This window comes from Labrus mixtus, chromosome 3 (assembly GCF_963584025.1).
Source record: "Labrus mixtus chromosome 3, fLabMix1.1, whole genome shotgun sequence".
Classification (NCBI taxonomy): Eukaryota; Metazoa; Chordata; class Actinopteri; order Labriformes; family Labridae; genus Labrus; species Labrus mixtus.
Window position 1 is genome coordinate 11368353 of NC_083614.1, and position 21878 is coordinate 11390230.

At 40.7% G+C, this 21878-nt stretch overlaps 1 protein-coding gene across 4 annotated transcripts in view; it reads right to left on the reverse strand.

Annotated features, from left to right (window-relative positions):
- ect2 (epithelial cell transforming 2) overlaps positions 1-10914 on the reverse strand; it is a 46293-nt gene extending 35379 nt beyond the window's left edge. For 2 of the 4 annotated variants that reach the window (XM_061031261.1, XM_061031247.1), the window contains exons 1-6: positions 10597-10914; positions 9317-9480; positions 7826-7905; positions 6524-6616; positions 3177-3359; positions 1238-1327 (exon numbers count right to left, since the gene is read on the reverse strand). In XM_061031261.1, the coding sequence (XP_060887244.1) occupies positions 1238-1327; positions 3177-3359; positions 6524-6616; positions 7826-7905; positions 9317-9446 (576 nt within the window). In that variant the 5' untranslated portion in view covers positions 9447-9480; positions 10597-10914. The remainder of the gene's footprint in view (positions 1-1237; positions 1328-3176; positions 3360-6523; positions 6617-7825; positions 7906-9316; positions 9481-10596) is intronic. The other 2 variants (XM_061031269.1, XM_061031255.1) reach the window with 1 other exon arrangement.
- Positions 10915-21878: the final 10964 nt, after the last annotated feature.

Consider the following 21878-nt stretch of genomic DNA (forward strand, 5'->3'; position numbering starts at 1 on the left):
CAGCAGGCAGGTGAGAGTGAGTAACCATGGTGACTGTCTGTCTGTCAATCAACAATGTCCCGCCCCGTTTTTGATTTAAACTTATTTCAGTAAAACTTACTTTGATCATGTGTCACAGAATGAACACATTCTGTATTATGTTTGATTATATATAAACAAAACTAAAGTTAGTCCAATGATGTCATAATAAAAAAGACTATGAACAAATGCTTCAGAGTCTGTATGAAGCTTCAGCTGTATGAACTCTGCAGGGCTAAAATAGAACAGAAAAACATGAACTTGAAGTCCACATGTTTTTAAATGAATGCATTACTGAGTGAAAATGTTCCTGATGAACATAAAAAGAGGACACATAACTAAATCATCATTTCAAAGTGGTGAGGAAAACCTTCAAATTGTGCATAAATATTGACCAAATTGAGGGAAAGACATTTCTGTTGCTAAAGATGTTCTGGGTGAGAGACCTCCAGACCTCCTACAAAGATGTTTTTCAAATAGACTAAACTTGTCTGCACAGTTTTTGTGCATTTAAAAACATTATACAGGTAAATAAGTTTGGTTGAACTGGTCAGTAACTTACAAAATCTGTCTAAAGATCAGTATGAAAAAAATTGTGATAAAATTGTGATTTTGCAAAAAAAAAAATCGTGATATGATATTTTTACCATATCGCCCACCTCTAATCCGAATATAAAAAGTGTAGGACCCCATGAACAGAGTCAGTCTGTTAAAAACAACTAACACAGTACTCTTTGATTAATCACCAGAATACTCGATTACAAAAATAATTGCTTACTGAAGCCCTTAACGGCATTCAAAGGTTCAAATTTCACATGAGAGGTCACACCAAAATCTTTGCTTTATGGAGGAAAAAAATCAGATGACGTTTCTCGCTCTCTCTCTGATCAGCTGCAGAGCATCACAACACAAACTCCAGCGGTGAATAGTGAGAGCAGATCGTCTCTTAGTGTATGGATCTAAAATGGCGATATACAAGGATTTTTTTGTTAAAAGGTTCCAAAATGGTCGGCAAATATAGGCTACTTAGGCGGTCATAAATTTAACGACATAAATGACAAATATAGTCTAAGTGTGGGAAACACTGTTATTGATCATTTAAGTCCCACAATGGGTTAACATCTCAGGTCAGAAAAGCCAGAAGAATCCCCTCAATGGTTAAGGTATCTAAATGATGAATCGTCTTTCATGCTGCTAAATGTGACTTTGATAAACTCACCATTTCCTCTTTGTTCCTGAAGCCAGTGAAGCACAGCGACAGGTTGAGCATCGTGGTGGAGTAGAGAGGACGACAGGAAAACTGTAAAGGCTGTGGGAAAGGAAGAATTCACACATCATCAGAGACATTTAAATATCCGGTAAGTACATATAAAACATCTATTACTTTTCATTTCTGCCTTTTAATATGATTTTAAAACCACTTGAAGACCACAAACACTAGGGCATCCTATTTGTTCTAAATGTCTCTCTGAGTCATGACTGTCTACAATGAGTGAGAAGCTTGAGTCCCGCTGGCTGTGTTGTTGTTGTTGTTGTTGTTGTTGTTGTTGGAGTCGTGTTTACATCATGTTTACATGGACGGAACGGCCTTGCGTATAAAACTGTTTTAGTCAAGGACTAGAGAAAAGAAGAATAACATACTCACTGCTTATTTGGATATCATGTTAGTGTTTTAGATCACGGTCCCTCCGTGTCAATTAATGTTCAATATGAAGCTACAAACTAACCAAAGTGTGCTAACGTTAGCCTGCTAACACAATAATGCAGGACACAGGTGATTGCAGCTTGAGCAAAGGACAACTGGTCCGCCGCTTGTGCTTAATTGTGGTGTATTCTAAATTCTAACTCCTTCGTGCTAACGCGAGTGGAGAAGTGTTGGAGGTGTGCTGCTGGATGAGAGCGGAGGCTTCAGAATAGCGTAGGTGTGGCAAAAACAGCAGTTTGTTTTGGTTTAATGCTGGTGCTCAAGAGCGGCATCTACTGAATCAAAAAGTCACACAGTCTTCCATTAAAGCATGTATCAGGAAACCTTTATGTTTTATAACCAGGATGGTGATCCCTGAGTACTGAACATATACAGTGCCTCTCAGATAAATTACTAACATAGGTGACATACTGCAAGACGGCCTCGTACCCGGCCCACTGACAAAAGATATGAATCTGTATGAAGCTCTACAGACTACATGAATGTGTAAGCGCTGTCGTTAGCTGACAAGTGTGTGGAGTGCTCCGTCTTGTTGATAGCAGCCACAGGCAGGTCAAAACGCTCATGTTCCACATTAGCATCCTATGAGCCGCTTCCATCAGGCAGACAGCTCAGCAGGTGGAGGCGGCTCCCGTTCATCATTCTGTTCAGTGCAGTAATGGATTTTTCTGTATCTTGCTTCCTGAAATCAAGGTTCATCTCAGGCATGCCTCTGTTTTGCCCTCCCCTTTAACAGACCATGTATGTCTGTGTGCTTGAATTTCAGAGTGAAGCTGTAAATGTTTCATTTGAATTACAGGTTAAAAAAGGATTAAAAAAACAGTAATGCTCTCAGACCGAGCTGGGAAGTTGTAATAGAGATATTCACATGAATTCAGTCTCTTTTTTAAAGGGGACATATTATCTCCCTTCTCCACCTTTTCAAACAGTCCCCTGTGGTCTAAAAGAAGTATCTGTGCTGTGCTTTGGTCAAAATAAAACATGAATCAAGCAACAGAGGAGGTTTGTGACCCTGGATAAACCAGCTCTCTCAGAACGCTCTGTTTTGGTGTGTGTGTCTTTAAATGCAATGAGCCCCTGTAGGCATCACTCCTTTGCTGGCGAGAATAAAAATGGCGGACCTGCGCAAAAGTTTTGTTCTAGGCTGGAGGTGGAGTCCATGGGTGGAGATTTTTTTTTTTTTTTTAAACCAGAATCCCACTGTGACATCACAAGTAGAGCAAATTATAAACTGAGCATTTTTCTGTGTGTTGTAAGACGTATGCAGGCCACAAACAAAGGACTGGATGGGTTTATTTCACATGTTGTTGGCCGGTAGACTCAGGTTAGCCAAAATATGTTCAAATACACTTTAAAAGTGGATTTTTCATAATATGTCCCCTTTAAGACATTGTCATGTGTGAATCATTAGTTTTTGGCACTAAGCTAAAAATGCTCTAGATGAAGGACTCACTTCATCCTTTGCAGCACAGTGCAGGACAACAGGAGGCCCCACAATGCGGTTGTCCCGTTTGTAGAGGTAGCTGTACTCGGGACAATCAAAGTCTGTTAGGACGAAGACTGTCTCGAAGTCCGTGTTCTCTCCGTCTCCAAACTCCTGGACGCTGTCTGTAATCAGGCACGGCGTGTTGATGTCCTGAAAAGAGAGCGGAAATATGAAGTGATCGGAAAAGCAGACAAAATGTTAAGAATCACACAAAGTAGTAGTTGTTAGCCTGGTTAATGAGGCTGTTGGGAGTTGGTTATTCAATTATTAGAAGTCAGTTTATTCATTAATCTTGTGAAAGACAGAAAAAACAATGAATGTAAGTTAACGTCCTGATGGCCAAACAAAAACCTAAATGGCAAACACGTTTCCATGTTTTATGGCTGCTTTTTAAGTCTCCATCACCTGCTTCCAGTCCCACAGGGTCACTCTGGAGCAAAGACGCTACAAGCAAATTTTCCTCATTAAAACGTAAAATGTTTTACAAAATACTCTAAAGATCGACTCTCTAATTTCTCTAAAACTAACTGATTTAAGTATCTTGAATCATTTCACCTCAGTCTGGGTTTGTTTTCTATCTCGACATGATTGTAAATGAGGGAAACCTCAATGCTTTTTGAGGCTTAAATAAAGGTTGAGGATGATGATTTACAATTCTACAATTCACTTAGCAGACGCTTTCATCATAAGCAACGTACATCAGAGAGCAAGTACAACGCATCGTGTGAATGTTGGCTTGTGGTATGGTGAGTCCCATTTAACCTGCAACTCGGATCTCGGAGCTTGGAATGACGTCACACTCGAGTTACCCGTGTTCCAGTCGCGATTTGTCAACAGGTCGGAAGAGCAAAATGGACGCCTCCAGGAGCACCTTTGTTTTGTTTGCTAATACCAGGCGATAACGATACACTTTGTGATAGTTTAGTAACATGACAACACGTCCACAGATAGAACTTGCACGATGCTATCCGTGTTGTTGATTTATTTACACAAAAAGAGGACTAAGCTGCTTTTATATTAAATAGTTAGATCTTAAATGTTACTGTTGATGCACGCAGCAGCTATGTTGGATTTTAACTCAGCTCAGAGTTTCCGAGTGGGAATTCCAACTACAGGGGGGCGTTCCTGGTGATTTTATCGAACAGGTTACACGGAATTTCTGACTTTCGAGATCAAATTGAACACACTATGAATCATGATGATGGATGAAAAGTAATTAATCCTGTGACACAATGCCGTGATCGGTTCCGAACCGTGAGATTTGTGATCTGTTGCACACAAATAATCTGCTTTAAAATGAAACACTTTGTTCACCAGCTTGCTGCTAATTTTGGGTAAGTAAGCACCCACATGAACAAACTTGGCCGTGCAAATTGCAATGAAGTAAAAATGATTTACATGTCTGTGTTTTTCTCTATCCAACAGAAAACAACATCCAGTAGTGGATAAAGGGGAAAAACGTGTTTGTTGGACAAATTCATTTTTATATCGTTTTCACCGATTCATTTGGAAATGTTGATGTTTCAAATCACTGATTTTCACCATTATGTTCTGTTTTAAAAGGAGGTGTTCACACATCCAATTATCTCATGAAGAAGGTGCGTAGGATGTCAAACTATCACACTGAAAAGAAAAAACCTGCACACTCCTCCTGCTCGACATCGACAACACACTTTACAAAAGTTCAGAGGGAATGAAATGTTGTGATTTTTTCTAATAAATTGTTGATGGAGAGGAAGTGTGCAGGAATTTTTCTTATATATAAATAAATACATAAATATATATATTTTCTCCCTTGTCTCGCCATCAGAAAACCTCTTAAAATGTCTCTGTTGTGAAAAACAAAGGAATGTAGTGAGAGATGGCCTCTAAGGACGATCTGCCTGTAAAACAAATCACCTGAGAAAATCATCCCAGCAGTCGACACAGGACAGAAGCACAGGAGGTTAAAGGGCACATACTACATGGACACAGTTATAATAAGACTTGATATCACATTGTTAAGAACGACTGAGGGAGACACTGGTGGGTTAAAGGAAAGGTTTCACATTTTTAAATACAATCATTTGCTTTCTTTCTTCAAATAAGATGAGTAGCTAGAAAAAAATATGTTGAATGAAAGTCGAAAGTTAAACATTTCCTTAAAAAGTTGCGTTGTGTTGGCGTTTTTAAAGTTTTGATTCAATTTAAGACCGGCGTCCACTGTACGATTGTTGAGTAAACATACTGTATGAATTTTTACACTAAAATATCTCAATCAATTAAAAATGGACTAAACCTCTGTTATTTATATTTGTTGTTGAGTACTTAAATTACCTCAAATATTTCCAACAGTTATCAAGACCAGAGAAATCTGTAATTTTATAGTGGCCGCCATGACAAAGCCGTCATTACAGACACTGCATGTATATCGTTGCCATGGAAACACCGGATGTTATGTCAAAGACCGCTGGATAAGGAAGCTGGAACTGCTAGTGAAAGCTGCCGTAGTGTTGCTGTATCTGCTGCTGTGATAAAAATGTCATTCAAATTAAACTCTGATACATTAGCTCGTCGATAAACATATTCTCTTCCTCAGGTCGGTTTCGCCCGTTCGTCTTTATGACTACAGTCAACTCAGAGTTTGTTATCATCAGGGGTGGAGTAGCAGAGAGAATAACTCCCATCATGACTCACCGCCAGCCTCAACTTCATCTTTTGTTATTGTTTTCTTTGAGAGCCCCCTGGTGGCGGATTTTACTTACTGAGAGGTTAAACCAATTGATGCTGCTGGTTCCACTTTGGCTAATTTAAGCAACCCGACTTAAGTCATTTAAAGTAAAACTATGATTTTGATCAATATCCTCATCCGACCTTAAAAAAAGAAAGCAAATGAACGTCATTTTGCAGCTATTACATTTTGATTTAACAGGAGATGACACTCAAAAATCAAAGCTTTTAAGTTACATTTCAATTGATAATACTCAAACATTTGTGAAAAACATTCAGTGAACTGCTTCATTATTAACAGTACAAACAGCTAAATTAATGTGCCCTTTTTTAAAGGCAATGCAGAGAAGATGACCTCTAAATGGCTTCTCTTCAGTTGAATAACTTGCGTTGATATTTGAGTGTAAATCTCTGTTAGAGAGCAATCGAGATACCGTTCCCCGTTATTTAAATTTCCACCCACACATCATTCCACCATCAGTGACTTGACCATGCACAATGATTGAGTGACTTGCCAGTTTGAATTAAGGCTCATGCAGCACGTCCCCCCAAGTTCCAATCAAAGTGTCAGACATTCACACAAAGACGCACACTCTGTACTGTACCATATTGACTATAGATTTTATCATCATTTTCTCCTCAGCACCCGCCTCGCCTTCCCTTATCTTTACCACGGGTACCTCCATTACTTTGATGGCCTGTAAAGAAAAAACCAACCAGCAGGAAGTGGATGTCAAACACTGGCATTTGAGAGGAGGAGAGCAGAGGGTGGAAAAGGTAGGGAGGACAGAAAAATGAGAAAAATATAAAGCAAGCCAGACAAAAAAAATATCATTCAAATTAACCCCCATTTGAGGACAAATGAGAGGTTGTCTAAGTTAAGGGGATGCAGGAAGAGATGGGGCGGAGTCCTTGTCCTTGCAAAGTCTAAAGACAGAGACTTCAAACAGATATGAAGCTTTAGAGGGGGTGTGCTGGGGAGGAGGAAAAAAACTCTGTTAAAAATTAATATAAAAGTTCAAAGCCCATGGGAGGGCGGAGGAGAGGAGGGAAAGAAGTAGACAGAAAGGGAAAAGGACGCAAAGAAATAGCGGGAGGGCGGGGGGCTCTTTTTCTGTGAGTTGCAAGAGCGGTGGCGGCAGGCGGTCAGGCAGGCAATCGGGAGCGCTCTGATGGAGCTGTCGGCATATGTCTTTGGATGCGGCTGCACTGCAGATTGGCAGGGAGAAATAGATGATTTAAGCGGGAAGCCTTCAGAAGTGACAGGGCTCAGGAGACCCAGGAAGGAAGTCATTCTGGCAGCACTTAGTCTGCCGCCACGCCTCCAAACCACCTTCACATGCTGATTCTCAAAGACACAAAACTACGCAGCTTACTGGAGCAGAAACAAACAAGCACTGAAACACACACAGCATCATATCCCGACTGAGTGTGTGGGGATAATAATGTATGTAATGTATGATGAACGAGGACTTTGCTTTGGTAAAGATAAATATCACATCAGCTCGTACAGGATGTTTGGTTCATTATGCAACCACTGTCACCACCGTAAGTAGGCTAAACAAGTGGCTACTGCTGCTGACGTAGAGCAAACCATCATAAAGTTATCCAGCTTTAAAACCACGATATCAATGCCGATAGTCAGGACACACAAAAACAAGTTCTTCATTTTAAACGGAGAGCCGCAGTGACATCAGCGTAGAGTAGAGGCTGACATTTTTGCGGGATTCCCGCAGGATTCCCGATGGACAGGAATGGATATCACTATTTATCACAGGATTGGGATGGGACGATAACAGGCTGTGAATCACTGGGATGTGTTCCACTTAAGATCACCAAGAACGGCCACTTTGAGAGTAGCAAGTGGGCCGTAGTGAACCTTCACGATAAATAAAGAAAATATGTACCTGCAGGGCTTTGACCAGAGCTCCATTTCTGCCGGCTTCTCCCACCAGAACGACCCTCGTCTCCACTTTTGGATGCATGTCTGAAGGATGAAGAGGAATAGAGAGACAGTGTTAACCAGGGGGGATGTGAGTGTGACACATACATAGTCACAGAGGAGATAAATCAAAAGTTGGTCATCTCTCGTTGGTGATTTAAGTTTGACTTCCCTTTGACTGACAGCACACCTGTATCACTGCTGAAGAAAGCCGTGCAAGAAACAAATGGAAAAACAGTACAGTACTACATTCAACAGTAGTGTGTAGTATGACTGCCAGTTGGTGGTTATTTTGCATTAAGCCCGGCTAAAGCTGGATTCTGGGAATGCGTAAGTAAACAGCCGATCTGACCCCAAACACCGCTACAGTGCAGCATCCACTTACAGTCTGAAAACAGCTGACAAGTGATTCATTTAGATTTTCATAATTTTGAGAATCAAAAGAGATAATTGGTATCTTTGTGTGGTTTGGTCTAAGTGTGATTATTTCCCTGTCACACTGTCCATCATTTTGATCTCTGACCTGGCACTTTGCATCGTGGGAAACAATACGGGAGGGAGACTTCTCCAATGAATACTGTAGATTTTGGCCAAATCAGTACACCATACAGGTATTTTTGAAATACTGCAGATCTCGCATTGTTTGCACACTGCATACTGAATTTTGGCCAAATCAGTACACTCCTGGTACAGTAGGCGATTTCACACATTTTCTCTAAAAAAAAAAACACCAAAAAACGATGTTCCTCATTTTACCTCTGGCCTTTCACTACACCTTTCCAGAAGAAACAAGTGAAATTAAAAAACAACTGCTTTTCAATTAGTCTACAACTCATACAACTTGGAAACTGTTAAGCTATTCTTTTTTTTTTATTTAACAGTGGCGTCTACAGTAGCTATTTTAGTAACATCTGTTTTCACTTTTCGTAGTTTGCACTCCTACTAGCTTCAGTACGGTAGTCCAGCTATCAGCCTGCAGTGAAAGTTCTAAAGTACCGCCAGCCTGCGAGTCATGCTGCCCACCTCCGCTGGTCACTCGTTGACTTTAATTTCTTTAAATCAGTCCAGCACTTTACAAGGTTTGTTTACGGAACAATACTCCACAGTCTGCTTTAAATGCAGGATTTTTAGCTAATGAGGGAGAATAGGTGTTAAAGAGTTGCGTCACCAGCCTTGTCAGCCTCGCTATGTATCCCCGCAGCTTGCAAGTGACAAAGAATGGAGGTGAAGTTTCAAACATTTCAGGTGGCTTGCAGTGTATGATGGTGTTGGCTGCACTCTAGATAATGACGGTGGGTTTTTGTCAGCATTTTAAACCCGTATATTGGTCACACCAACTAACTTAATATGAAAGTCATACCTGTTGTATTTGTCCTTGCCTGGTGTATTTTTAGATATTTAAAAAGGAAGGAAAAGGGTTTGGGTAAAGGAAATAGAAGTGACTCTGCAGACTGACCTTCCCCATCTTCACATGCCATGCCCAGAAATACATGGTCCTTGGTGGTTTCGGCGATCCTCGAATCATAGACTGAAGAGTCCAACAGACTCCGAGCTGTCCCTAAAGTCAGTATGCTGCTGTCAGCCATGGCGGGAACCGAAGGCGACACCAAACTGTCCAAACTATCAGAAGTTACATGAAAGGAATGGAGTGAGACACAGAGGGAGAACATAACAAGAAGACCAAGAGGAGAGACAGTGAAGCAACAAGAGAAGTGTGACAACTGTCAAACACAAATACTGCCTAAGTTTGACAACTCAACTGGAGAGGAGGCCACAGAATTGTGATAACTTTTATAAAAAAAAAAAAAAGGAAAGGACAAAGTTTATACAAAGATCTCCTCTCCAGATCCTGGTTTGTGTTGTACTTACTCTCTGTTTGTCGCTTTGGATAAAAGCTTCGGATAAATGTAGAGATTTGATTTTTGTTTGGCTTGGTTGTTTTCATTTAAGAAGTTATACAGCAGCCTCTAATGTGCTTAATTAAAGTCAGTCAATACACATAAGTTGTGTATGTGCCGCTAAAACAAATGCAGACTAGAAAATAGTATGACTTAAACAAAGGGCAGAAGAAACGAGGCAACAACGTCACACATGAAAAATGTTAGTTTGGGTGTTTATCTTTAGTTGTCAGAAAGATATTCCAAATAAAGTTTATGTTTCCTACTATAGTACAAAAGGTAAAACACTTTAAATTATCAGGCCGACGGGAAAAGTCAGCTTTGTGTAAACGCATGTGTTATGTCAAGAAATGCATCCCTGCCAAGAAGTGCATGCACCTCGCTGAAGTTAGAAAACTATAAACTATATCAATCTTGTTTCTCGGGGCAGATGTGTGATCGCAAAGTATGTGACGTTTTAACTTAATAAAAGTAAGTGTCATTATTCTGTAGACTCGGTAGGAGACGCATTTCAATTAACCTGTGTGAACATGAGCTGCGAACAGTGTTTTGAAAAGTGCCTGTAGAGTTAATTTAAGAGTGGATGCAAAAAACGGCAGCATAGTATTTTAAGGGTGAATGAAAAGTAATGTAGAAAGTGAGTTTGCCATTTGTTTGCATGTTCCTGCGAGGTGGATGTAGTTCTCGGCAGGGATGCATTTCTCAGCGTAACACCTGTTGGCCCAGTGAGGTTAGCTCATTCTACTCGTCACCTAGCTTAGCGTCACCAGAGAGGTGAGCTAACATTTACTACTTATCAACAGCATAAAAACATAAACATAAATGAAAGCATACTTACCGAGTTTTTCGATTGCTGGTACCTTTAATAAGAGAATTAGGCCGCTGACCAGTTAAATTAGCTCTCAAGCTAACTTAGCCAAATTAGCTTCCGAGCCAGAAAGTCACAATACAATGAAGAGTCCCCTTTCGGTCCAAAAACCCTCTTCAGAATAGCTGCGACATCTCTCCGTTATGTCTCCAATCTGGTATCAATGCATGTTGCCTTTTCAGCGTAAAACAAAAATAGTCCAAACTTCCGAAAAGTGTCTACTTAAGTTTGTTGACAGCTAAACGTAACGCAGTGTCGGTGTCAGCCTGCTGTTAGAGCTCAATTCAAAAAGCAGGGCAAACAGCTGGTGCTACGTTCTGATTGGACAAGAGTGACGCAAGGCTAGCGGCTTGCGTCCGGCGAGCCCGCTGATTGGTCCGTGCATTCAAATCACGATGCGTGCGCACTGAGTCTGCTCCGTTTGCGTTCCAGAGTTTCAACCTTCTTGAAATTCCCCATGTCCTCCTAAACCCAAGGGAATTCACTTTAGGATTTTGAATGGTTTGTATCCATCCAGTGACTCGCTGCAACAGCGTTTTGGTTGTGATGTATTTATTTTTGTGTTTTTGAGACTACCTTCCACTAGCTCCTGTGTCCTTTCAATGTAAATACATGGACTGTAAATATTAATCCTATGAAGCTTTCTGGCAAGATATTTATGACTGCTTTAGAGTCTATGGCTTTACCCCACAATTTTCCAGCTTGAACAATTCTTGTTAAAGGAAAAATATCATGAAAAATGAAGAAAAAATATTTTCTAGTAAACAATACTCTTATTGGAAATTTCCATGTCCAAGTACCTGAAATATAGGCTGACCAAATTTCGTATACTTTTTAATGAGTTTCTTATGTCCATAAAGGCCCTTAAAGTTATGAAAAATGGTGATGCAACGAAAGCTTTTCAGACGGCTATTTTAGAAGAATATAACTTTTAAGGAAAGCCCTGACTCTTAAGTTATTTATTTTGTTCCTTGTATTATTATTGTCTTGTATTTGCACCTGTGCTGTGCCCTCATGTTTCTATAAATGTTTTCAGAAATGTCAAAGCCATGTTGTTTGTTTATGCATTTTTGATCATTACAAAAAAGAGCTTCAACTTTCTTGGTCATATTTTATAACTATGCAAGACTGAAAAAAAACCCTTATATATAAAACTCAAAACGGCAAAAGGATCCTATCTTTAAGAAACTAAGCAGGCATATGTGTCGTCTAAAGCGGCTTTAAAAAAGGAACCTGGGATTCTTTTGCAGAGATCCACTCACTGCTATTCAACATACCCCTGCAGACTGACATAATTTATGTCCAAATGTGGTTATTCAAAGATTCTGTTTGCTATGGCTACTGCACTGAATGATTATTTATTTCATATTTATTTGTGAAGCTACTTTTTAATATAAGGACTTGTGGTATCTCAAGTGCATCATAATGCCTGTGTTGAATGTATTTTTTCTTCTATACATCCTGTTGGATTTATGCAGGTCATTGTCACCCTTAGAGTAAGTAAGTCATTTCAACCTGTCCATGACCCAAAATACATCTGTACGCCGTATGCATAGTTCAATAAAAATATAAATTATGCAGACAACACGATGCTGGCTTGCCTCATCAACAATGGGGCCAGCCTGCAGAGAGAAGGTCCAGGACCTTAAGCCTCTCCATGTGCTTTATAATCATTTCATCAAGCCAGTACTGAAAACAGGCAAATGCTGTGAGACTTAAACCATCATTAAACTGCAAGAGCATGGAAATATTTCCTGTCTGTATCATTAAACCTTTATGAAGAGATGAAAGTATCAGCACACTTCCGTCTTGATTAAAGGCCGGTGAAGTCAAATTTTGCACTTCTGCATTGGCTTCATTTTTCAAGACCGGAGGTTGCCGCTTGAACCCATCCCATTCGCTTTCTGTCTAACTCTATCTACAATAACTCACTCTCTCCAAACCACACAACATTATCATACCTTCCTCTGACCACCAAAGTCAGTGTGATTGGACTGAAGAACCACTTCTCTTCGACCCTTGACCTTAACCCCTGTCAGACCACAGGGCTGCGTGCTCCTTCTTCCCCTTACTTTTCAAATACACCAGTGTGCTTATGCATAGTTTCAATATTATCAAATAGGCAGACAACCAACTTGCTTCCTCAACAACAACGATGAGTCAGCCTTGAGAGCAGGACCAGGACCTTGTGCCGTCTTCCTGCTCTTCCAGTTACAGTAACTGGTTCATTGCATGATTTTGTCCCAGCACCCATGCATATTTGAAAAAGAAAATATAATCTTGTCAATTTTGAATGCATTCTCGTCTGATTTGTTCAATGCCATGTCAAAAATATGTTTGAGATAGTTTCACCTGTCAGAGTAAAGGGAAGGTGAAGAGCACTTTTCCACAGGAGGTTTGTATAAAAGAGTCAAAAGGAGGATTTCTGAAAGGCCCAGAGCTCTGTGAACTGGCTTTTTGTTTCCCCCTCACAGAGGAACAAAAGTGTGTTTCTCACACACACACACACACACACACACACACACACACACACACACACGTGCGCACACACACACACACACACACACACACACACACACAGATGATGAATTCCTCTCAGGCAGACAGCAACCCTGCTGCTCCCAGTTAGGCACACACACACACATACACACAAACAAAACCCAGCTTTTTGTCACTGCACATTTGGGTTATTGAAAGCAGTATGTATACAAAGATAAAGAAATTCAGATGCATTTAGTAAAAAAGACCTTCAACATGGATTTGAAGTAAGAATCTTTGCTTACAGGAGTAATGACATTCTTTTATGTACCAACATCATACTGTGTTGCTTTCATATTAGGCTCAGTAAAACAGATGAAATAAGTGAGTTCATACCTTAAAGTCTGACAGCAGAACTTTGGCACTTCCTCTTCTTGAAATGTGGATCAAGAAGCTCATCTTTGAGGAGCCGCCCAGTGTCATCACACTGTCTTTCATGGAATAAGATTTGTTCTCCATCAGCGATGATTGTTTATAGATATCTTTCTTGTTTCTCCTACAAATTCTGAGCGAAGGACACATCCCAGGATAAAGTTGGCCCTCATCGCCAGTCTACTGAGTCACTCCGGCACACAGTTGAGATGCTGCTGATCCAGCACATCAGTGCATAGAAGATGCCTTATGCCACAGCAGAGTCATAAAAAGGTTCAAGGAGTGCCGACTGCACTCCCAAGAAAACCTGGCCCTTCTTTGTAGATACAGTCGGCTCTGGCCTGTCATCGGGCATTTGTGTTGTTGATTCCGGTTTATTGTTCAAGTCAACACCCAGGTAGTCAAGTCAAGTCACATTTATTGATTAAGCACATATTAAATCAGCAGCAGCTGACCAAAGTGATATGCAATGCATTAAAGAAACAATATAGTTCACAACATCCACAAGAAAAAATTAACAAAAATAAAGAAATTAACAAAGGGAAGCTGAGATAAACGGCCAGTTCAGAACCACAGGACTAAACGCTAACGTATAATATGAGGGCAGCCTGGAGGCCCGTGTCTGACCATCTGAGGAGCCTAGATTAGGTGTACTGGCTAAGGAGGTCGGTATGTACAGGGGGGTCAAACCATTCAGGGCTTTAAAAAAGCGCAACCTTAAAATCGGTTGTGGAGCGTATTGGGAGCCAATGAAGGGACGCTAGGACAGGACTGATATGCTCCCTCTTCCTGGACTCAGTCTGCAGCCTTGCTGCAACATTTTGGTCCAGCTGCAGAAGGGACAGGGATGACTGGCTTATCCCAGTGTATAAAGAATTACAGTACAGGTACGTAGGTTAGATTCAGCCCTTTCAATGTCCATTCCTTGGGAGGTTCATTGGTATAGGAAGAGGGTGTTTACACACCAACTCTTGGGTTTTACTTACATTGGGGGGCCAGGCTGGTTCCCTGAGCAGCCCCAATGCTGTGGACAAACACATCAGAATCACAGTCAAGCATCTTCATATTCTTATGCTGGTTGGTGAAGTAGTTCATGATTGATGTGAGGTGGCAGTGTAACCCTGTGCACCTAAAAATATAAACTGAGTGGTATTAAATCAGAAACCAAGATTCTAACAATGCTCTCAGCTTTTCCCCAATGACAGAGGGTATTTTATCAGGAGATAGATAAAAGCTTTATCCACCCCAGCACCAGTGTGATAGGATAACTGAGTTTGGATATAAAAGCAATCTGCATGATCGACCATATCTCTTAAAAAAGTCTTTCGGGCTCTGATTAACTTTTCAAAGTTAAAGTACCAATACCCTAAAAGGCTCCCAGAGAGTCACTTAAAGGAGCAGTTTGTAACTCGGACACCCAGTGTTTAAAATAGGTACTGCAGTCTAAATTCCAAACATTGGAGAGAGCTGTCTCCCCCCGCCCCCTCCTCTCTAGAGTCGATGTGCACGCAGGTTGACATGAAAAAAAAAACCTGAAGCTTCAGTGTTTATCCAGCTCTGCATTGGTCTGTAAACCTTTCTGTGTTCTAACCTCTCTCCATTTTTCAAAAGCATCTCCAATATTGATCCTAGTTTGATCACGTTTCTGCTCGTGGAGCTTATTAGAAACATGCAGAGGCTTTTTAGGTCGGGTACAATCACTTCTATCTGAACCAGTTCTCTTGCTTGCTTCCATCGCTGCAACACCTGTCAAACTGAGTGGTTTCCAAAATGACCGTGAAGGGGTGCTTTAAAACCGCCTACCTTCTCTGGTCCAAACAAATCCCGACCATTCAGGACCAGAAGCTGAACTTAGAAGGAGGACATACTGGCTGCTGCATTGTTGACAGAGAAACCGGCTGTTCAACATAGCATGAAAGAATAGCATTCCTTAATGTCTGATCATATAAGGTCACTTTATCATTTAATTAACTAGACATCCTACACATTGCTCCTTTAAAGAAGCCTTTGTCTGCTACATTGTACCTTTTGTTCCCTCATGAAAGGCCATACATGGCTTCTTCTAACCTGACACATTCCTTCTTGACAGTTCTGCCCGCCCAAGCTATGATCTTCCAAGTGTCATTAACCCTTTTCACACGTCACGACAAACTCTGGATATTTGGCTACCCGGAGGGACTTTAGGCTATGTGTGAACGCAAACAGCCACGTTTTCATTCCAGACTTTACCCGGAGTTTCTCCGGCCAGACCTATAGCATTTTATCCGCAGAAAGTCTGAGTGAGCTGATGTCTGAACGCGGCAGCATATACTCCAGAGATTTAAATTCGAGCCAATGGGACACGAGTGACGTTTATATACAATCACTGCCTAAAGTGTCTGCACGCGACCACTACGATCGGCGTGCACGTAATTAAACGGCTGCATTATGTTTTATGTTCGTCAGTATGTTGTTCTCTTCTCTTTTGTTGATGTTGTCATTCCATTGGATTACACATAGCATTGATATAAAGGCAAATATTCTCATTATAACGTTGTGTAGCGGACTCTGTTGCTACGGCCGCTACTTCCGCGTTGTTTATTTACGTCACGTCTTACGTCGGGAAATCCCCCGAGCCCCCTCCCCTCTGACAGGGAATGTCCCCCGCTGTGTGGAGCATATGTGAACGGCTAGGTTGGGAGAATCTCTGGAGTGGTCCTCCTGCAATTATCTAGATATTATCCAGAGTGCATATGCGACAACGGCTATTGAGACCAGGTGTCATGAGGTCTTCATACTAAAGCAGCAACATTCAGATAACAGCTTGGTTCCCTTTGAGCATTAGTGTCCCTTTTCTAAACAATCCATCCCAAAGTTATAATCTGCAACTTTTTTGAACAAAAAATACGCCACATTTAGCAATCAGGACAGAACTGAATTGCTGAACTCCGATGACTGTGACCCAAGTTCAATCTTAACACTCAGGCCGAATCCTTTAAGTAGCCACATGATGATGCAATAACTTGCAGGAGTTTGCAGAGTACCTCTTCTTCCTGTCCTTGTGAAGGCATCAGCTTTAACAATAGAAACACAATCTGTTACCTTACCCCACTCAACACACAAAAGTGCATCGACACATACAATGATGCAATCAGAGAGACACAACGTTACAAAGACACACAGACACAGTGGCCCTCAGCAGCATGCAGTCTGCAGGACTGTAAAGACACTTCCATCTATCCCTTTGTTTGTCTTCCTCTACTTTGACTTTTGTGAAATCCTTAGTATGCTTGTCGCTTTCCTCAGGCTGTCGGACCGCTCCTCCAGTCATCTTACTGACATGCACACACACACAATCTCTGTCTGTCTTTCTGTATTCAGCCCTCAGGAGGGTTCGCTGTGTGGAACAAAGCTTTGTCAAGACCTTATCTTCCTTCTACCCGCCTTTGTCCTCTCTACGATCCCCCGAACCTTTATATTTCTTACTCAGTCCTTTGCTCTTTGACGCTCAGACAACAAACACACAAAAATATAAATACACACAGAGGTAGCAGGAGATGCATCCCTCTCTTGAATCATAAGCAGACCACCATCCGTATATAGAATAAGTAAATATAAGCCAATTTTTTACAAACTGTTTACATTACTTTGACAATTATACATTCTTCAATTCACTTAGCAGAAGCTTTTATCCTTGTAGTGACGTACATCAGAGAGTAAGAACAACACAAGCAAGGTTCTAGAGAGGAGGAAACAACGTCAGGAAGTGCAAACGAACAGCTTTAAGTCTGATCGGACACACAGGTGCTGACAGGAAGTGACCAGAGGCAAAGCACAACATCCACAGCTGTTCTTGAGAGTTCAGCATCAAAACCATCCTAAATATCCTCATCGTCATTATCAAACAAAACCATCATCATCATCATTGTCATCATCATGGTCATCATCAATATCATGAAGAGTGTAGGTGTTCATTAAAGAACTGGGTCTTTAGCTTTTTCTTACAGGTGCAAGGGGACTCTGCAGTTCGAACTGAGTTTGGTAGTTCGTTCCACTACAGGGGTGGATATTAAAATCCTGGTCGGACTCGCTTTAATCTCTGCGTTTCAGTAACATTGAAGTTATCCTGTGTCTTTCAACGATACAACTTCAGCTTCCCTTTACTGCAGACTGAGTCCAGGAAGAGGGAGCATATCAGTCCTGTCCTAGCGTCCCTTCATTGGCTCCCAATATGCTCGACAATCGATTTTAAGGTTGCGCTTTTTTAAAGCCCTGAATGGTTTGACCCCCCTGTACATACCAACCTCCTTAGCCCGTACACCTAATCTAGGCTCCTCAGATGGTCAGACACGGGCCTCCAGGCTGCCCTCATATTATACGTTAGCGTTTAGTCCTGTGGTTCTGAATAGGCCGTTTCTCTCAGCTTCCCTTTGTTAATTTCTTTATTTTTGTTAATTTTTTCAACAAGTTTCGTTTCTGTACTTGCAGCGCGTTTGATGCTTATGCAGTTGTTTTGCCTATTTGCAGCGCGTTTCAGCCTTTGCATTTGTTGTGGTAGTTTGCATTTGCTTTTGAATGTGCAGTGTTTCTATATATGCTGCGCGTTTTTCTAAATGTATGTCGTTTCATCAGTTGCTGAGCGTTTGACCCCTACCGGCCACCGTAAATATCAGTTTAAAAAAACATAGAAATTGCACTTCAAGCTATATTTGACTGTGATGTGCCCCCTAGTGGCTAAAAAATTTAATCTTCAGGTATTTGCAAAGACAGTGAAGCAGGTGACTAATGCATGTATTTGTCCCTGCATACACAAAGGTAAAAGCAAACCCTGTATATTTGAAGCCTTAAATGTTCCACTAACAATACATATTCCAGAATATATTTGAAAAATAAATTGGTTGTTTTCTTTTCTTTTGCCCTCCAACTATAAAGACACTCTTATGATATGCTCATATATATTATGCATATTACCCTATCAGAAGCAGCAGTTTTCTCACATCCCTCTCAACCACTTATTCATCCATGAAATCTGAAACTTCAATTTTTTTCTCCCTCAGGGGGCATTCTGTTTATATTTTGTTGACTCATGGGACTCGCTAATTTACAATATGCAAAACTCTGCAGAGCTGCATTTTCCCAATGTATGTCAGCTTCAGTTCCTCTTTTGCCAAAGTCTGCATGTCTGAACGGAAGGTGTCAAGATTCTGCTATCAACAAAAGTCCTCGTACATGGAACCAAAAGTTTAACTTTTAGGAACTTTTACTCGAGGGTTAGTTTGTTTTTTCTCACTTATGCTTTATAGGCATATGAGTAAACTTTCATCGAATACAGTATCTAAAAGCAAAATCAACTTTTCAAAACTCCCTGATGGCTGTGATTCCACTGGATTTAATAGATTTTGCTGCAATTTTTTTTTTTTTATGAATAAAGCTCCTAAATATAATACGTAAACCGTTTTATGTGAGATGTAACATACTCAGGCTACATGATCCAAAGAGTCATGCAAAGGTATAAAGCTGTGGATCTTTCCAGCTTTAGCGCCCCCTGTTGACAAAGTGATATGTCTTATCTGTTTGCTGATTTTGTCCCACACATATATAGGTAATTTCCACCACCAGGGGGCTCTCAGTCAAAACAACAACAAAAGATGACGTTGAGGCTGGCGGGGAATTATGGAAGTTGTTTCTACTACTCCACCCCCAGCATAATGAACTCCAAGTTGACCTTCATAATGACGAATGGGCGAAGAGAAAATGTTTACTGACGAGCTAATGTATCCAAGTATAATTTACATGACGTTTTTATCACAGCAGCACGTACAGCAACAGTATGGCAGCTTTCAGTAGCAGCTCACGCTTCCTTATGCAGTGGTTTTTCACGTAATATCCGGTGTTTCCATGGCAATGATAAACATACATAGGTTTAGTCAATTTTCAATAATTTATGTAAACATTCTAAAAACATTCAACATATTGTGTGTTTAAAAGAGTATTGTAAACTGTTAAAAATGTGTATGTCGGATATGAAATGTATTAGATTTGATGTCGTATTTGAAGCCAGCTCTTTGGAAACAGTAGTGGTTTTGATGGTTTTGGGTGTTTCTCAGTGGTTAAGTCTGTGATTGGCTGCTTGGTAAAAAAAAATATACAGCTGATAATACGTTACTGTCCTAAAAAGGGTAAACTGAGTAAGCTATTACAGTTTACTATTAATCCAAGATCATCTTCCAACCAAAAGTACAAGGCTGATTTTATTTTGTACTTTTCTCATCAACAAATGCAAAGTAAAGTCACAAACCAATCATCTTATCTCCCAATACAGAATGATTTCCTGACTCTGTCACTCCACATCATAACATATAAATATCTATGTTTTAGTTTAATGTATTTCTAGTACTTATCTTTTTGGGGGAATTATTTCCTTAAAAAGTTGGGCAACATAGTTTCTGTCAATCTAGGAGAAAATAGTGTTCATTAGAGACTATTTTCTGCTGTGGATTTATACACATTGGTGCTCTGGTGAGTATTTGGGGCAGTACGATGCTGGATGCTGGACTGAGTGAAAATAAACAACCCTGTGTGAATTCACGGGACTGAATGAAAATGTCATCCAGCCCACTTAACACAAAGAAAGCGGAGGCTGAAAGGAATGTCATTAGTCTTCCAGGTATTTGGTCGCAAAACAAGGTTTAAGATTTTTTTGACCCCCAGTAATCATGGTGCTAAAAGAAAGTGTTCAGTTTTATGAGGAGGGCAGCCTAGTTGTTGAGATATATCTCTCAACCACAAATGGGCCGCTAGAGCTCAGTGGTAGATAATGTTGTAGTCAAGACATCAACCGAGACCAGGACATACCCGAGATCAGAGTGCTCCGAGACAAGACCAGGACATTTAGGGATGGAGACGAGTCAAGACCAAGACCAAGGCAGGGTGAGACCGAGACAGGACCAAGACCAGAAATATCACAGAAAAATCATCATCTTGTGTGTAGGGGGCGTGCCACTCACGAAGACCGGGAAGGGTGCGGCCGTGACTGCGGGATCAAAATCAGACTACTGTACAAATGAGTTGAAGTTATTATTTACTGGTCTTGAGTCCACCCAGTCTGAGACGACACAAGACCGAGTAAAAATGTGTTTGATTCCAAGACGAGACCGATTTCGAGTACTACAACAGTAGTGATAGAGTCGACATCTTTCAACCAGAGGGGCGGGGTACGATCCCCAGCTCCTGCATCACATGTCCTTTGGGAGGACACTTCACCCCAAGTTGCTACCACTGCTTTGCTGGCTGCTTGTGAATGTGTATGAATAGGATGGTCACTTTACACAGCAGCCTCTGCCATTAGTGTGTGAATGTTGTTTAGTCAGAAGACTTGAAAAGTGCGATACAAGCTCAAGTCCATTTACCATTTGCAAAATGTCAACAGTACAACAAACTATAGTGATCATTAAAGTCATCAGGATTCTTTCAATCATCAATATAAGTGTTCATTTTGACATCAGTTCAAATTTAATAAACACATTCGTTCAGTCGTTAGGACGTCTTCCAGGTGAGACTCTTGGGAAGGTGAAGGCCTATCTTCCTCCAAATTAATTTGAGCAGAGTCATTCCCATGTATATTATTTCTCGATTGGACTATTGGAACTCTTTGGATGTTGGAGTTGATCAGTCGTCTCTTCATCGTTTTCAGATGGTTCAAAATGCGGCTGCACATCTCAAGACTGGGAAGAGACAGTGAGATCATGTCACACCCGTAGCGGCTTCTCTCCACTGGCTTCCTGTCAGTTTCAACATCCAGTTTGAGATTCTATTACTGGGTTTTGAAACTGAACACCAATATCAACAAAATATTTGTCTGAGTTGGTGCATCAACATGTGACCTTGCCAAGCTGCTGTCATGACTAAATATTTTCATAAAAAAATATATATAGTTATACATTTGCTGTATAAAGGCAAAAGCTCAAAAATTTACGATTTAATTTTGTCATCTTGTCATAAGAAAAAGATTAAATTGAATTGCAAAGTTAATGTATTTTAACTGCAAAAAAAGCATGGAGTGTATAGCATGTCATTTACATTTTTCTTAAGGGGAGAGGAGGAAACTTAGAAAAGTGCAATCATCCTGATATGGAACGGGAATGGAAGTCTAAACTCATCTCCCTGTCACAGTCTGAGGGCAGACAGACAATCTGAAGCATTTAAGACTTTATAACACATGTCTGCTCGCTTTAAATTATGGTTTCATCTGGGGGCAGTGGAAAGCAGATGAAAGCGTTAGCAGCAGTCGCAGACAGAGAGAATATATTATGCTTTAAGTCTAACATTAATAGCTTATTCTCTTCCCTTTGATAGGGGTGTGG